Below are 15,613 nucleotides of genomic sequence, written 5' to 3' on the forward strand. Positions count from 1 at the left end.
GATAAAGGTTTCAGTATTGGAAAAGAAAAAGTGGCATTGTTTTTAAAGTTATTATTTCCATTGATTAAGAAAGTGATCCAACTGTTGCTATATCCTGAGTCTCCGATCTTGCTTGTCTTTTGTTCAACATATTTGCATGTCTCTACACCGGAATTTAGAAAATTAAAATCACTGAATGTAGTTAGACGGACACTTGACAATCGTACCGAGGCTCAGGTCTGATTTCATCACACTCTAGCATCCACTCTAACCAAAGTGTGATAGCTTTGAGAGACCACGTGCGGAGTGTATAAATACACACGCGGTCAACACTTATGGTATGAATTCTAGATATTACTGATCTAGTGTGAAAACGCTGAGCCCTGTGCACTATGAGCTGTTTCAATGCTATGTTCTCTTCGAGTTTGAGTGTGCTGAATGAAATGAGACCTTGAGGCTGACACCTGTGCGCTAGCAGATAAATACATCTGAGAAAAGCAAGAGTGTTTTCCTCCTATAATATTACCATTAATGTCAAGAACTGATGACCTAGCTGTGGAAAAATTTAAACGTTGATTATCTAGACTGAGTATCCAGGGACTTTTTATTACTGGTAGTATTATTTAGAAATCTGATTCATTTCTATTGTCACTGTGTTTCTGTCTCTCTTCCCCGGCATGCTTTTCTCAGTCTTGGTGAAGGAAGTGTGGCCTTTGTGCTTGTCAGACCCTGTAAAGAAGGCAAGGCCTCCTTCTCAACATTAACACGAAAAAGAAAAACACACATCTCAGTGTAATCAATGACTGATCTTTGTTAAATGAAATCCTCAGCCTTCTACCCGTTATGACCTACGCAGCAGACAGTGTATGCATGAAGAGAACCAGCAGGATGTTGAAACGCTGTTTCTAATTTTAAATGTGAAATTGAATATTTCCGCATGTAGCAGAAAGCGTAGGTGTTCCAACCTACAGCTGAGGATTACGTCGCATTTCCAACCAAAATGAGGACTTATTCAAGCCTATGCATCACTGCATATAGCAAACACTACTTCCATAACATGTGGCGGCATCCTGCTGTGTGTGTTTGTGCCATAAATGGTGTATCACGTCGGGTCTTTCCCATCAAAGCAGGCAGCAATTACGGAGAGTCTGGCAGCTGGGGCTGAACCCGGCACTACAGCGTGAGCCCGAGACGCAGTTCCCCCTCAGGAGGCCTTCCAATTATCCCAGTCATGCTCACCGATACACACACACACACACACACGTGCACTTTAGGGCTTGATCCATGACCTCATCACAGTGGCCTTTTGCTGTATAGTGAGTGGACAACTTTCAGTCAACAGAAGTGAACACCACACTAGAGTTATATTTGCTCATAACACAACTCTCAACATGTGCTCTTTCATTTTCTATAGATTTAAGTTTAATTTGCTCTTTCTGATACACTACACTAAGGGGTATGCTAAGACTAATGATTTTTTTTAAAAAGTATTGTTATTTAACAAAAAAAACAACAACATACAATCGTTGATCACGTGAAATTTCTGTCAGGCGACATGTACAGTATGTAACATGTATGGAAGGAGTCTCCAGTGTCAGTGCTTTCCCACCAGAGGAACGTCGTCAGGATGCACAATCCAGTAGTAACATGGCAAGCTATTTTTAGTTTTGTCCCATTACATTCCATAGAAATAAAAACAAGAGATGCCAGTGAGTAAATAACTGTTTAAGATGCTATAAAACACACGATAACAGGACACGTAAAACTGTTGTGGTTTAAGAAAAATAAAACACGTTGGGTCTAGCTGTTAGAGGAAAATAGTCTAAAATCAGAAGAATCAGATTGATGTCCCCCACTACTTTATTTCCCACCTTTGAGTATCTGGGAGTATTTGGTTCCCATGGACCTCACTTTCAACAGGGTGGGAATCGGATTAAAGCAGGATGGAAACTTGTGACGATTGATTCATGCCTGTTTGCAGATCGTTTCAGACTCAGAAAGATAATTGCACTTTGTGCCATTGCCACTGCACTTTGCGCTGCATGTTTTGTCCAAAAGTTCAACATAAACCTAATTAGGAGAGAAAAAAAAAAAAAATCAATGCTTAAAATCTAACAGTGGGATTTTAAAAGTTTCTACTGTGGAAAGTGGACAGCAGAGACACGCAGATGTGACATCACTGACAATCTGGCAGATGTGTGAGGTCTGTGTGTGTGTGTGTGTGTGTGTGTGTCTAGCAAGGGAGTCGTGAATAGGCACAGAGGTCGGCTTGGTTAATGAAGCGGTCTGTTCAGGCTAATGGAGATTAGCTCCTCACTGCAGTAACTGCCCACCCAAACCAATGCACGCACACACAGTACACAATGTCCACAGGAACCACAGAACTCAGAGACACCTAGCATCCCAGGAGACAGGATTAGGAGCAAAAGGATCAATGAGAAGTTTTAGAACCTCTATCACTGATATAGATCCAGACTAGGCTTTGGTGTTAGAGGAGGTTTTTTTGTGTCTGTTTGTGTGTGTGTGTGTGTGTGTGTTGCGCTGGCTCCACTGAGTCACAGAGAATGCTGAAAGGTTAGCCATGACGCTGCTGTGTGTTCCGCTCCCCGGGGGTTCCATTAAAAAGCCCTGTTGATTGGTTATGGAACGGTTTCCGTGGCGCCAGAGCAGAATTAAAACTGTTGTGAGCCAGAACGCTGCCTCTGTGCATGTGTGTGTGTGTGTGTGTCTGTGTGTGTGTGTGTCGCGAAAGGCAAGGAGAGGAGAGAAAGGAACAGATGTGACAGATGGGCAGAATATAGACTTCAGTCGCCTTCGACGGATACGAAAATATTAAGCCAATAGGGGCTTTTGTCAAATGGAATCAGGTGTGATAAGGGAAGTGTGTATGTGTGTGTGTACGTACACACAAGTGTGTTAACATTGGAACAGAACAAACCCTGCTAAAATCCCCTCTCAGGAGCAGCTGCAGGAGGCACCCCAGCAGAAACACACAGACTGTGTGTGTGTGTGATCTCAACTCTACGCTTCCTTGGCATCCACACGTGTGTGCAACAAGGAACAGACAAGTACACGCTTGCTCACTCTCAGCTCACGTTTTCCTATCCATGTGAGGACTTTTCAGTGGCATAATGATTACTGCAGCTATAATCCGATATGTTTACATTTATTTGACAAGCAGATGATAATGAAAGCATATGTTAAGGCGGGTTAACGTTTAAAAAAATTCACAGTTTTTTTATAATCTGTACAATGCGCTAGCCGATCTCAGTAAATGCCCCGATCTGATTTGTGAAGGCTGCATTTGCTTAACCCGCGAGCAAAACACGTTGACGTTTCTTCTGAGAGTCGCTGATGCAGAGAACATGAGAGCCTGTCAGATAGGCATCACACTGATCACATGGGAGGAAACATCCGAGCAGATCCACTGATCCAGCCGCTGTCTTTCACACTCACTCCGTCTTACTAAAGGTCAAATCGACATGAGTGTTGTAGCCGAGCACACTCTCTCTCTCTCTCTCTCTCTCTCTCTCTCTCTCATCTCCAGCCCTGCCCACTGGCTTTTCCAGGTCAATGATAGAACAGGACAAAAGCTGCTCCTCTCTCATACATACGCAGGAACAGAGCCAGTCCTCACAAACCAGCTGTCAGAGCGATTACCTCCATGACTGAGGACACGAAACGGAGGCTGGCGGCTGAAAATTACTGCGATGATCCAGCTAACGTGAGAGACATTAACCCTGTAGGTGCACAAAGAGTGTAAGAACGAAAGAAGCGAAACTCTTGGAAGCAGAGTGCCGCAGATCCCTCATAAACACCTAAATGTCGAGCTCATAATTCAGTGCAAAACAGAACACTTTCGCTAATTAATCAGTTTATGGTGAAGAGTCATTATGACTCAAAATCCTTGGAAATACAAGCCTGAGAATCACAAGACTCAAAGCCTAAAATTCTAGAATACAGAGAGTAGAGTAAGCGTGTCATTGTCATAATGCCCTATACACAACAGGAAGTATACAGTAAATCCACGCCATTTGAGATGTTTTCTAGGTTTGGGTAAATCCAACATTACTTTATGGCCTTAGTATTAGTGAGAGAGTGTACACATTAGATCATGTGACCTTTCAGGAAACACACAGGCCAATACTCAAAAGCTGATGTGACGAGGTAAATTGGGTGTTACATTTTGTGTTTTCCCTGATATACATTTGGGATTTATTGCAATTATCAGACAAAACATACGGCACAATCCTTAACTGTCCAGTTTTGCGTCCACTGTAGCTTCAGATTCCTGTACTTAAGAGTGGAGCCTGATGTGATCTTCTGCCGCGACAGACAAGGTTTGGACATCGTATGCTTTTTGAGATGCTTTTCTCCTTTCCACAGCTGTAAAGAGTGGATATTTGAGTCAATGTAGCCTTCCTGTCGGGTTCAAACCTGTCTCCTTGGATCTCCCCGATCCACAAGGCTGGACTTTGAACTGGATTTTTCATTTGTTTTTGTTTTGCACAACATTGTAGAGTGTAAGAGTTGTGTGTGAAAATCCCAGGAGATCAGCGGTTTCTGAAACGCCCAAAACTGACAACAGCAACCATGACACTGAGAGCATATTTGTTCCTCATTCTGATGATGTGAAAGTTAACTGGAGCTCTTGACCTGTAACTGTTTGATTTTGCATTGTGCTGCTGCTGCATGATTTCCTGATTGGATAATTACATGAATGTGCAGCGGTACAGGTGTTTCGATTAAAGCGTCCCTATTAAATGTGCATTACAAGAAAATTCTAGTGTACAGCCAGACATCTGTAAAAAAAAAAAAAAAAAAAAAAATCCTGCACGGACTGTAGAAACAGCGTGACACAACTGAAACAAGAATTACTAATCAATAATAAACCAAGAACGTAGCATGTAGAGCTCTGTTAAAAGCTCTCTTAATTAATATATAAATCATTTCATATTTCTGCTTGGAAATGCGAGGACTCGTGTGTACTTCACAAACATTTTTTCCACAGTAACGCTGATATTTTGCCCATTTTCAGTCCGTTTGCAACTTTTCCATCTAACCCACATGGAAAAAAAAAAAAATGCCACAATACAATTCGAATAAAATATTCTCTACATAGCTGTAGGCTCTTGTTCCACTGGGTGCCTTTGCTGCATAAGCCAGAATAAAATGTGCATAGCAAAACTCTATATTTTAGCAATTAAAATGATTGTGTATATAGTTAGTCTTGGCTATTCATTCTCATTACAAGATAAGATAAATGATAAACAAATATAGTATCAAATCAACTCTTCACAACACCTGAAGTAAAAATGTTGATCTGATAACAGGACGATTTCAAGCAAGTAAAATGCCTTAATACAAGATTAATATTTACAAATTATCTAATTAATTTGCGTAATATTTAACGTTTTTTTGTAGAATCATTTGTTAATGAGAAATGTGAGACAAATGTAAGTAATGCGTGTATTGAGCCTGCTATTTTTTAGTTCATATCATCTTTCAATCTTGTGTGCATCTGATCCTTTTGGGGTTAAAGCAACCAGATTAACTTTCCGCTATATTTTCCAACTAATCGTTTCACAGTAGCATTTCGTAATTGTTTATTGTAAACCTCTGAGGACAGATACCATGTATGCTCATCATTCATCCCCAGACATCAATATTTATGCACAGTGACAGATCACGGTACTTCGGATCCCCCACATGACCATCTACTGCTTTAGCATTATTCCCAAATGGAGGCAATTTTCCAGGACCTTGCAGGGGCCAAGCATGGGCTCTTAGAGACTGGATAGTCAGAGAAAAGGGTCAACATGGCTACTGTCAAGGAGGCACACTGTAGGAGTGATTGTTTTGGCTCTGTTAAACACAGGGGGTTTCATTTGGACCTGTGACAGCAGGATTGGGTCAAACCATGGCAGATTTACCAATCAGAGTCTGTGGGGTAAATGTAAGCGCTCCCTTGGTTAAGCCTCCTCATTTAGACCTGTCTATCCATTTCAAGACCTGTCTCTCTCTGTCCTGGCTCAGACCCTGTCTGGCTAGCCGGATAGTGTGAGCGTGAGCTCACTCGGCACTTCCACACCTGCCCTATCTGGCTCTGAATCCTGTGATCTGCATCCGTTTTGGTTAATAGGTGGCATGGCGCTCGAGCAGCCGATCTCAGCAGCCGTTAACGAATCCCATGCCTTTTTTCTGCTCCAATGCCAGCGCCTCCTTTCGCTCCCTGAGCTCCTGGTTTGTTTTGGACGGGTCGACGCTGGAGGAAGCGCTGGAACGGACGGGCAGAAAAATTCACCTTAATTAAAATGCTTTCGTCGGCCCGAGGGACGCAGGCGTATCGAAACTATCCAAAATAGCTTTGTGCTGCCGTTGGCATGGAAGAATGTTTGGAATTGGCAGGTGCGTGTGCTGAACCGGGCTGCGCTGAGTCAGCCTGAAACAAAAAGAGGAAGAGTACGAAGTGGCCTGGAATACCTAAACTAGTCATGCCTTAAATTGCTCCTAACTCAGCCGCCTGGCTCCATTTCCTTGTGTAGAATAGAGATAGAAGTGTAAAAAAATTTAAGTGCATATACACATATACACACAACTACTATATTTCTTACTCTATTTAGTCTAATAGGGTGTCAATAGTTAATAGTTCTTAGCTTCCAAAGGGGGTTCTTAGCTTCTTAGACATGTATACAGGATGCTTAAAGGTTCACCAGAAGGACAAACCAACAGGTGATGGATGGAAACTATTTTCTAAAGTGGCATGTCACTTGTGAGATTATTTATTTAATGAAGAGATTCTGGAGGGCAAGGTGAGGCAGTGAACATCGTTACTGAGCTATCTTTCAGTCTAAGTGTGAAAGCTGTTTTTGAGCTGAATAACATCCTGGACTCTATTATTCACGGTTTGGAAAAATGTTCAAGTGCCCTCAGACTAGGGCAGGATTAATATTTAAAAGTAGGATTATTTTTTGCATCTGCGTATACAATAACGGCAGCTCTATAAATACCGTATCTGAAGGGCTTGATGCTTTATGGTGCAAGAGAGGAAGCAGGAAGAGAAACAGATCAGTTACTGAACTCTAAAATCTGAGGGCAGTGTTGAGCAGTGATCATTTGTGTAAAATAATCTTAGACTAAACAGACGATCCGTCTTTGTTTTCCAATCATTCAGGATTTTTTTTTTTTACAGGGAGATAGATCAGCTCTTATAGCACCATACTCCAGGGATTCATTGTTTACCCATGCAGCCTGCAGCATTCTAGATAAAAACTGCCTCCCCATAACACACACACGCACACACAAACCCCCACCCCCACCCCCACATATACACGGTGGTATAAGTGTGGAAAATGAAGAATGAATCCTTGCCTTAGACACAAATCCTCCTAATCTGAGGCAAGTTGTTGATATATCCACTCCTAAGAATTCTTCCCTCTCCCCTGATACACTTCCACAGGAGAAGTCACACACACACACACACTTCCTCTACCTCCAGGTGTGTGCTGTCGTCACTGCCCACACCGTGCTTCAATACCTCTGAGGCTTCATTAGGGCACAGACAAGGACTCGTTCCTCCCTTTCTCTCCTTCTCTAACACACACACACACACTCACTCACAGGACAAGAAATGGAGGAAAAAGGAATGGAGAAAAGAGTAACACAAGGGCATTTCCCCCGCCGTTTCATAAGTACAGAGCGTTGGAGGCGGCCGTCCTGAGAGACACTGAAATGTTTTATTTTATTTATTTTTTTTACCTAGATGTGACAAAGGCTTTCCGTAAAGGTGCAGTCGTATGTCGCTGTTTACTGAGTCATGCTCTCTCTCTCTCTCTCTCTCTCTCTCTCTCTCTCGCACACACACACCCCCACACACAAACAGACGAGCTTGGTTTCCGCTTTTATTTAGATGTTGTCAGCAAGGCACACACTGCCCGCTTTAAGCAGATGCTCCCAAAGTTAGTTGCAAACCTCTGCAAAAACTTTGTTTCAAACAGATGTGCACTTATAGTGTGTGTGTGTGTGTGTCCTGGGATAATGCGATATGCATCTTATTATCCAGGATGCAGTTATTATAGAAAAGCCTGATTTGATACAATGTGATTCAGCATTGTGTAGATAATTACAAATAAATAAAAATTAAATCTAATAAAGTGGAATGGAAACCCACACAATGTTAATTCTGACAAACCTGTGTGATGCTGGCAGTATGGCTTGAAAAGAGTCAGCTCAATGATAAAGGCTGAAGTGGTGTGTGTGTGTGTGTGTTTTCTCCCTGTGAAGGTTGGAGGGTGACACCATAATATTGGATCACATTTGGCTGTCCACATAAAGCTTTGCTGAAGAAGAGCCTGCCACTCAGAACTCATCGGCTCCCTCAAAATGGCGCTTTCACACGTCACCTGTCACCCGGAGCCGCTCGGACGAAACGTGTGCACGCACAGACGCACTCTACGAAGCGGTGAGGGAAATACTCTCGGCCGTATTTCATTTCCAAGGGCTTGCTGTTTCGTTTGAGGACTGCACCAGGAACAAGTTATTAAGCGCCCTTTCTCAGGTTAATGCACATTTACCAGAGGGAAAAAAAATCCCTATATATCCCATCAAATGGGTCTTTCGGCGAGGCTGATATTTCTAAAGAGCCGGATTCTGATGGGGGTGCGTCAAGGTGACAACGACTTCTGCTACTGCCTTTTGACGGCACACTAAATCTAAAACTAGTGTGAATGACGTGCGTGCAGGAATCTCATCTTCACACTGTTGCCACAACAGGGATGGGGAAAATGGTGCTGTCTGGAAATCCTTTGCAACTGGAATCAATCTCGCAAACAGGTCGACTATTAAATGGAGGCAGAGGGAGAGGTTTAGGAAAAAACTCCTGTCGGCTGAACGGCAGGGGATGTTAACGGATACGCAAAGAAGAATTATAAACATTTTAGAAATCCTCAACCAGAACCCCTTTTGGTTATAATTATAAGCAAGACAGACAAGATTTATTGTAATGCATGGGAGTGTCTGTATGCAAATTTCTTACGCGTACAACGTAAAAGAAATATACAGATGTTTGTAATATAAATAAATACGTATATAGTGACTCAAGCAAACACATGACTGAGGAAGGAAGTGTAAAGTGCTCTTCTTCTGGTGGACGTTTAAACAGTGCGCTCCCAGAAGCCTCACAATCCCGCTGAGTGAGCGAAGGTCAGGGGAATATTAAATCTCCTCTCTAACTGGGCTTTTTCATCACTCTCCAGCAGCAGCTAAGGCACACGAGGAGGCCATTACAGTAGTTCATTTCCTCCACCGGTGTCAGTGTCTTCGGGGTGCTCGTGACTGGTGACTGTTCTGGCATTTAAACTCAGCAAACGCAGCTACCTCAGTAGCACAGTCAGCGCCGCTGCACGTGAAACCTGATTATGTTAGCTCAGGATATGCCCCAAACTCAGCATTGAATGTTTGTCAGCAGTATTGCCTCAGAAATCTTTTTACTGCCTCAGAAACCCAAGCCTCATAAATGTGCCTCGGCTTCAGACCGAAGTAAATCACATCTACGCGATCGAGTACGCTATGAATATACACCACAGACATGTAGTGAATGAGATCAGGACTCAGGGACCATATCAAGGCATCTATAAACTATTAACTCAATAAGTGGCCTGCAACTGCCTCTCTAAACCCCAGGTCCATGACCTGGTTCAAAGGCAAATCCGTGAGGAAGCCCGAGGGCAGACTAGCTGCAACATGAGGAGAATAGGATGAAATGATGAGTGGATGTTGTCAGAGTCCATTATAAACTATTCTTAATCATTGATCTCTGATGTTAGGACAAACATCCAACTTTATTCTCGCAGAGTATAAAGAGTGTAACAACAGATTTACACAAACAGATTTAACTTGTACTGAACAAGCCAGAGGTGACATCTGCAAGGACAGAGACATGACAGGACGAAGAAACCTAGAGAGGATCTGAAATAAAAAAGGAAAGTGTCCTCTTCTGGGGGACACCAGACTGTGTGATTATAAATCATTTATCCTCAAACTCTAAAGTGAAAGTGCTGAAAGGAAGCTCAGTGTAGAGGTGGGCAATAAAACTAAAGTATCAATCATAATTCAAGCAAAAATAAACAATAAAATACAATATTTATTACATACTTAGAAATAATAATAAATTAAGTAATTGTAGATGAATAATCAATAAAGGAATTCATAATATTTTAGAATATTTTTTATTTTTATATTAAAAAACTTATTTTTTTTGTTCAGTCTAATCAAATAGGATATGCTTTATTTAATATATATATATATATATATATATATATATATATATATATATATATATATATATATATATATATATATATATATATATATGGGATTTGTGCGGCCTGTCTGAACACAGCGATAGTCGTCGAGCGTGCTGCTCGGATTGTCCTCTTTCTCACTCTGGATAAAAGCGTCTGCTGAATGAATAAATATAAATGTAAATGTGAGGAAGGCTTTAGCGCCGATGGGGATTCATGTGTAAAACACCTCACGTGCTTCATATCGAATCATGGTGCAGAAATGAACGGAAAGAAAGGCTGACCACTAGGCAAATGGAAGACTCCTACACATGGAGAGTGTGAACCGAGGCATGGCCAATAAAATGTAAAGCTATGAAAATGTCCACCTGTAACCAAAGCCGTCTTAGAAAAACCTCAGTCCCGAAGGGATCCGGCATTCACACGCTGCACTTCTACATTTAACTTCTACATTTAATCCTCACTCAGCTTTACCAAGTGCACAAACTTTTCCATTTTCTGCCTGGAACCAGCAAACAAGCCAAACAAACATTACTTCCTGTACACACACATTTGTTTGTGTTCATTGAGGCAGGAAGTCAGGGCAGCAGCGCTAATGGACATCAACACTGGTTTTATTTGTTACGCCCGAGCAGCTCAAATGTTGTTATTAAAGGCTAGCGCTTGGGCAGGTATGCTAAATGAAATGTTATGAAGTCTGGGGCGGCACACTTGCGACCGGCAACATACGCGTAACCCCTCAAACCCCGCTGCCATTTACTGAATCTTAATGCGCACAAAATGTCAGGCGTGATATCAGATTACTGAAGGCGCCAAAACAAATTTCCTGCCACTAAACAAGTCTTTTTTTTTATTTATTTAACTCCAATGTTTCTGTCTTCCTGTGGAAGTGTGGGAGTCCACAAACAGCCAGAGGTCTCTGTTGTTGTTGTTTTTTTTAATTCTCTCCCTCACTTTCAGTAGTGCTCCTAGAGCAATATTGCCAAAGCAATTACAAGGTGATCTGAAATAATGATAAAACAATGACAACCATCTTTCTCCTTCCTTTCTCAGGCTGGTGAGACAACGTATATCTGTAGGCTTCAGGGATGGATACTCGACCTCATGCAGTGTAACTCACTCTCAGACATTAAGGGACCAAAATATACCCTGTTGCCAGGGTAGAACCACAAAGTGGACATGCTTTCTGCTTTTAGTATATACCTGAGTAGGTGCTAGTGGTGTAACATTTAATTCTCTTTCAGAGTAAGGCTTTTAGATGGAAAGATATGTACTTATGGTGGAACAGATCCACCCCAGGAACAAGAAAAGCTCTATGCCTTTATTTCTCACAATGCCTATTCCTAGAAGTTTCCTCAAAAATATATACAGAGAGGCTGATGTGCTTGTGTCTCCTCCAGTCTTCTGACTAAATTTATAATTCATTTAAGCTTATGTTATCAGAACCTTTTCTGGAAGATCTTACCTGTCCATCAAACAAGGGGGCTGGAAACAAACCCCAAGGCTCGATACTCAGAAGTTTATTATTTCATTAGTAACTAGGCAATGATACGATATTTGACGATACCACTGAATCGTTTACAATCACACAATTTTGATTTAGATGGCAATGATTCAATATTTAATGAGACCACTGAATCTGCTAAGATATAATTCCAGTTTGTAAAAGGCCCACCGTTAACTTTTAGCTGATAACGACAGAAGAATTATTTTCAGAATCATCGGTATCTTCTCACCCTGCCAGTCTAATCACATATCAGTTTAAAAAATATTATTACTGACACACCTGTCTTTTAATTGATTTATAATCAGTTCTAATGAACTATCACTGAATTATGATTGTTGTTTTGATTTTGCCTCCTAAATCAACTCGTCAATCAAATCTCCTTATAGTCATACACCTAACGAACAGCCACTACATTATTCATTCACATCGGAATCAGCCAATTGCTGAGGAGCGGGATGATTGGAGCAATTTTTCCAGACTGCCCCTTTCCACCTCATGTGAAGTGCATTTGGAGCGCTGTAAGCGTGAGCATGTTGAAGCGTAATTCAGGTTTAAGAAGTGCCCTCCAGCAAGACTCTTCTTCCCTACAGCCTTCCCTCAGGTGCAGCGTAGGCTTAAAGAACTCGGGCAGTTTATTGATCTCTTCTATAAATAATACAAGTAACAAATGAATCATTTACTAGATTACTATTACTGCTATTAGATTATATGGCACCGGAGCATCCGTGGGTGGGGAGGGGGCGTTTTCCACGCTTTGGTCTTTTTTTTTCCTAATACTGATGATTCCACTTTGAGACATAAGAAAAACATCAAACACAAGTGTAGCTGAGAGTTTAGAAGAACGAGCAGAAAAGAAGAAAACCCACTCACTCTGAAGTTGTCTGGGATTTACACCTGAGTCACGCCGAGTCCTCAGCTCTGCAAAGATTCTATACCTGTCAAACACACACTCAGGCACATGCTCCGCATCCTATTACAGATGACACCCAGACTGCAGACAGCTCTGTGTGTGTGTGTGTGTGTGTGTGTGTGTGTTGGATGGGGCTCTGAAGGAGAAAGTAAGCTCGCATTGACCCCGGTGCTCGTACCACCTGTTTCCTCGCCACAATGTGACAACAACCGCCACGTACACGTTTATCTTCTAAGGACATTTCATCTAGATAATTCATGCTATGCCACAACTAAACCTAATCCTTTGGACCACTTTGGACTCTTTTAATGTTTATTTATTTTGTTTAAGTAAAATCTGCAGTTTTTCAAAAATAAGTAAATATAAATATATATATGTATGTATGTATGTATGTATGTATGTATATATATATATATATATATATATATATATATATATATATATATATATATGTATATCTCCTTAAGGGGTAATAATGGCCTCAGAAGGTCAGAATGATCAGACATTCCTATCCTTGTGGGAACATTTGGTCCCAACCAAGAATATGAAAATATGCCCTTGTGTGCGCACATACACACACACACAAACACACACACACACCCCTGATCAAACTCACATCCGCTTCATATTGCTCTGTGTGTGCAAACACGTGTAGACAAAAGTGCTCACACACTGACATGTGGACAGAGACAAAGGGCATTCATGCGGTAACCTGAACGCAAACAACACACACAGAAAGAGAGAGAGAGACAGAGAGACAGAGACAGAGAGACAGAGACAGAGAGAGAGAGAGACAGAGAGAGAGAGACAGAGAGAGAGAGAGAGAGAGAGAGAGAGAGAGAAACCAAATGTCTCTCTTTTCCCATCAGCTGACCACACACACACACACACACACAGCAGCATCTCTGATTTGAGCAGCACTCTCAATCACACTGATTTGTTTATCTCCCTGTGAGTATGAGGATTCCGCAAAATAAAAATAAAAATAAAAAAACAAACAAATGAAACAGAGGAAAAAAAAAAAAAAATCCCCACCGTCATAATCAAGCCAATCAAGTTGTTCAATCAAGGCGAGATTTACGGTGAGGCTGAGATGATTAGCAACAGCGTCGGGAAAACACTGAACAGCGCGGTGTCACCGCCCAATTGGTTTTATTTATACAAACACTGAGCCAAAGACAACAGACAACAGCATACACACACACACACACACACACTCTTACATGTATGTGATAATCCACTTTCTGCCATGGAAACAGCATTTGCACCAAAAAAAAAAAGGAAAAAAAATATATTTCCACAATATGTCATCATATTTAGATTAGACATGCCAGAGAACCACAGAAAAAAAAAAAAAAGTACTGATTTCCCTTTTATCATCCAAGACATGTTGGTGTCTGATACATGCTTTTGTAAAGGTTTGCACTGGATCTACAAAGCCAAGAATTTCTCAAAAGCATTCAAATAATAATAATAATAATAATAATAATAATAATAATAATAATAACAACAACAACAAGCGTATTGAATTTGAAAGGTATTGGATGTTATGGATATGGGCTGATAATAAAGGTGTCTGTATCTGAAAAAGATACAACAGTGTATCATATCATATCTACATTCTAATCATTTAGCTGATGCTCTGAACAAAATAGAGATACAACACAAATAAGCAGTTTAGGAATTGCTGATAAACTCAACACCGCAGTCACAGGCAGATCAGCTGTGATGGGATTTGAACTCACAGCCTTCTCATCTGTCTTAAGCAATGAGCCACTGCTTCCCTCAGTCATATCCAGGCTACAAACGGTCTCTGTAATCTTGTTTAAAAAAGATTTTCAGGAAGACTGAAATAACTGATGCCGAGTTACAAGACGATGGCTGCCGCTGAAGTTCTCCTCTGTTCAGTGATGCAGTGGACTTCAGCTCACGTTTATAGTCGACAGAAAGTCCCACTGTGGCCACGTCAGGGAAGGAATGCATGTGGCCTGAGGCTCAAATGTACAGAAAGGGCTTTTAATGAGATAAGCTTTATTGTGCTGAAGCTACATAGTAATTGCTTTAGCTAAAGGAATAAACATTGACTATGAAATGACGTCTCACCGTGAGAGGAAAGTTGTGTATAAATGAAAAGAATTAAAGGAGATCAAATGGAATGATTTTAATGTCCCAAGAGTCTGCTCATTGATATTTCTCGATAACATCCAACTGTTAGAGCTTGTGTGTGTGTGTGTGTGTGTGTGTGTGTAAGCAACACAAATCAGCATGAGCCACTTACCTTCCCAAACTGCTCAAAATACTGCTTCACGTCATCCACCACTGTGTTCGCTGACAGACCTCCAACAAATATTTTCTTTGTTCTTGTGACCATCTGAAGAGAGAGAGAGAGAGAGAGAGATAGAGAGAGAGAGAATGCATTAGTACATAGAAAACCCCCCACACTATTAAACTGGGAAAGTGTACAGATCAGAGACAGACAGAGGGACAAGTCTCATGCACAGAGATGTGAATAATGAGTGAAAGTGAACGTGTGAGCCGAGACAATTCTTGGAGTTCCCCACATCTCTCTCATCTCTCTCTCTCTCTCTCTCTCTCACACACACACACTCCTCATGAGTCATTCTGGACCAAAAGGTTTGAGCTGAAGCCTTAACGCTCGTCTCTAACGCATAAACTAAACCTCAGAGCCACTGAACACTCAAATTAGCACCTCTGACCATTTCTGGGTTTCTCATCATCACACAAAAAAAATACTTCCACTTCCATACACCAATTGTGTGCATGCAGGTTTGCAAAATAGTAGGCAGTCACTTCATCTGTTAGCAGAATAAAAACAGTGCTTTCTGGATGCAGAGCATGTCATCATACCTGCAAACAAGGAGCTGATCTTGTTTTAGAAGACTTTAAGAAGCAAGC

At 41.3% G+C, this 15,613-nt stretch overlaps 1 protein-coding gene across 5 annotated transcripts in view; it reads right to left on the reverse strand.

Annotated features, from left to right (window-relative positions):
* Window positions 1-15,613, reverse strand: part of msi2a (musashi RNA-binding protein 2a) — a 219,237-nt gene that overhangs the window by 129,362 nt on the left and 74,262 nt on the right. For all 5 annotated transcript variants that reach the window (XM_058412541.1, XM_058412543.1, XM_058412540.1 and 2 more), the window contains exon 7: window positions 14,976-15,068. In XM_058412541.1, the coding sequence (XP_058268524.1) occupies window positions 14,976-15,068 (93 nt within the window). The remainder of the gene's footprint in view (window positions 1-14,975; window positions 15,069-15,613) is intronic.

This window comes from Hemibagrus wyckioides, linkage group LG16 (assembly GCF_019097595.1).
Source record: "Hemibagrus wyckioides isolate EC202008001 linkage group LG16, SWU_Hwy_1.0, whole genome shotgun sequence".
Lineage (NCBI taxonomy): Eukaryota > Metazoa > Chordata > Actinopteri > Siluriformes > Bagridae > Hemibagrus > Hemibagrus wyckioides.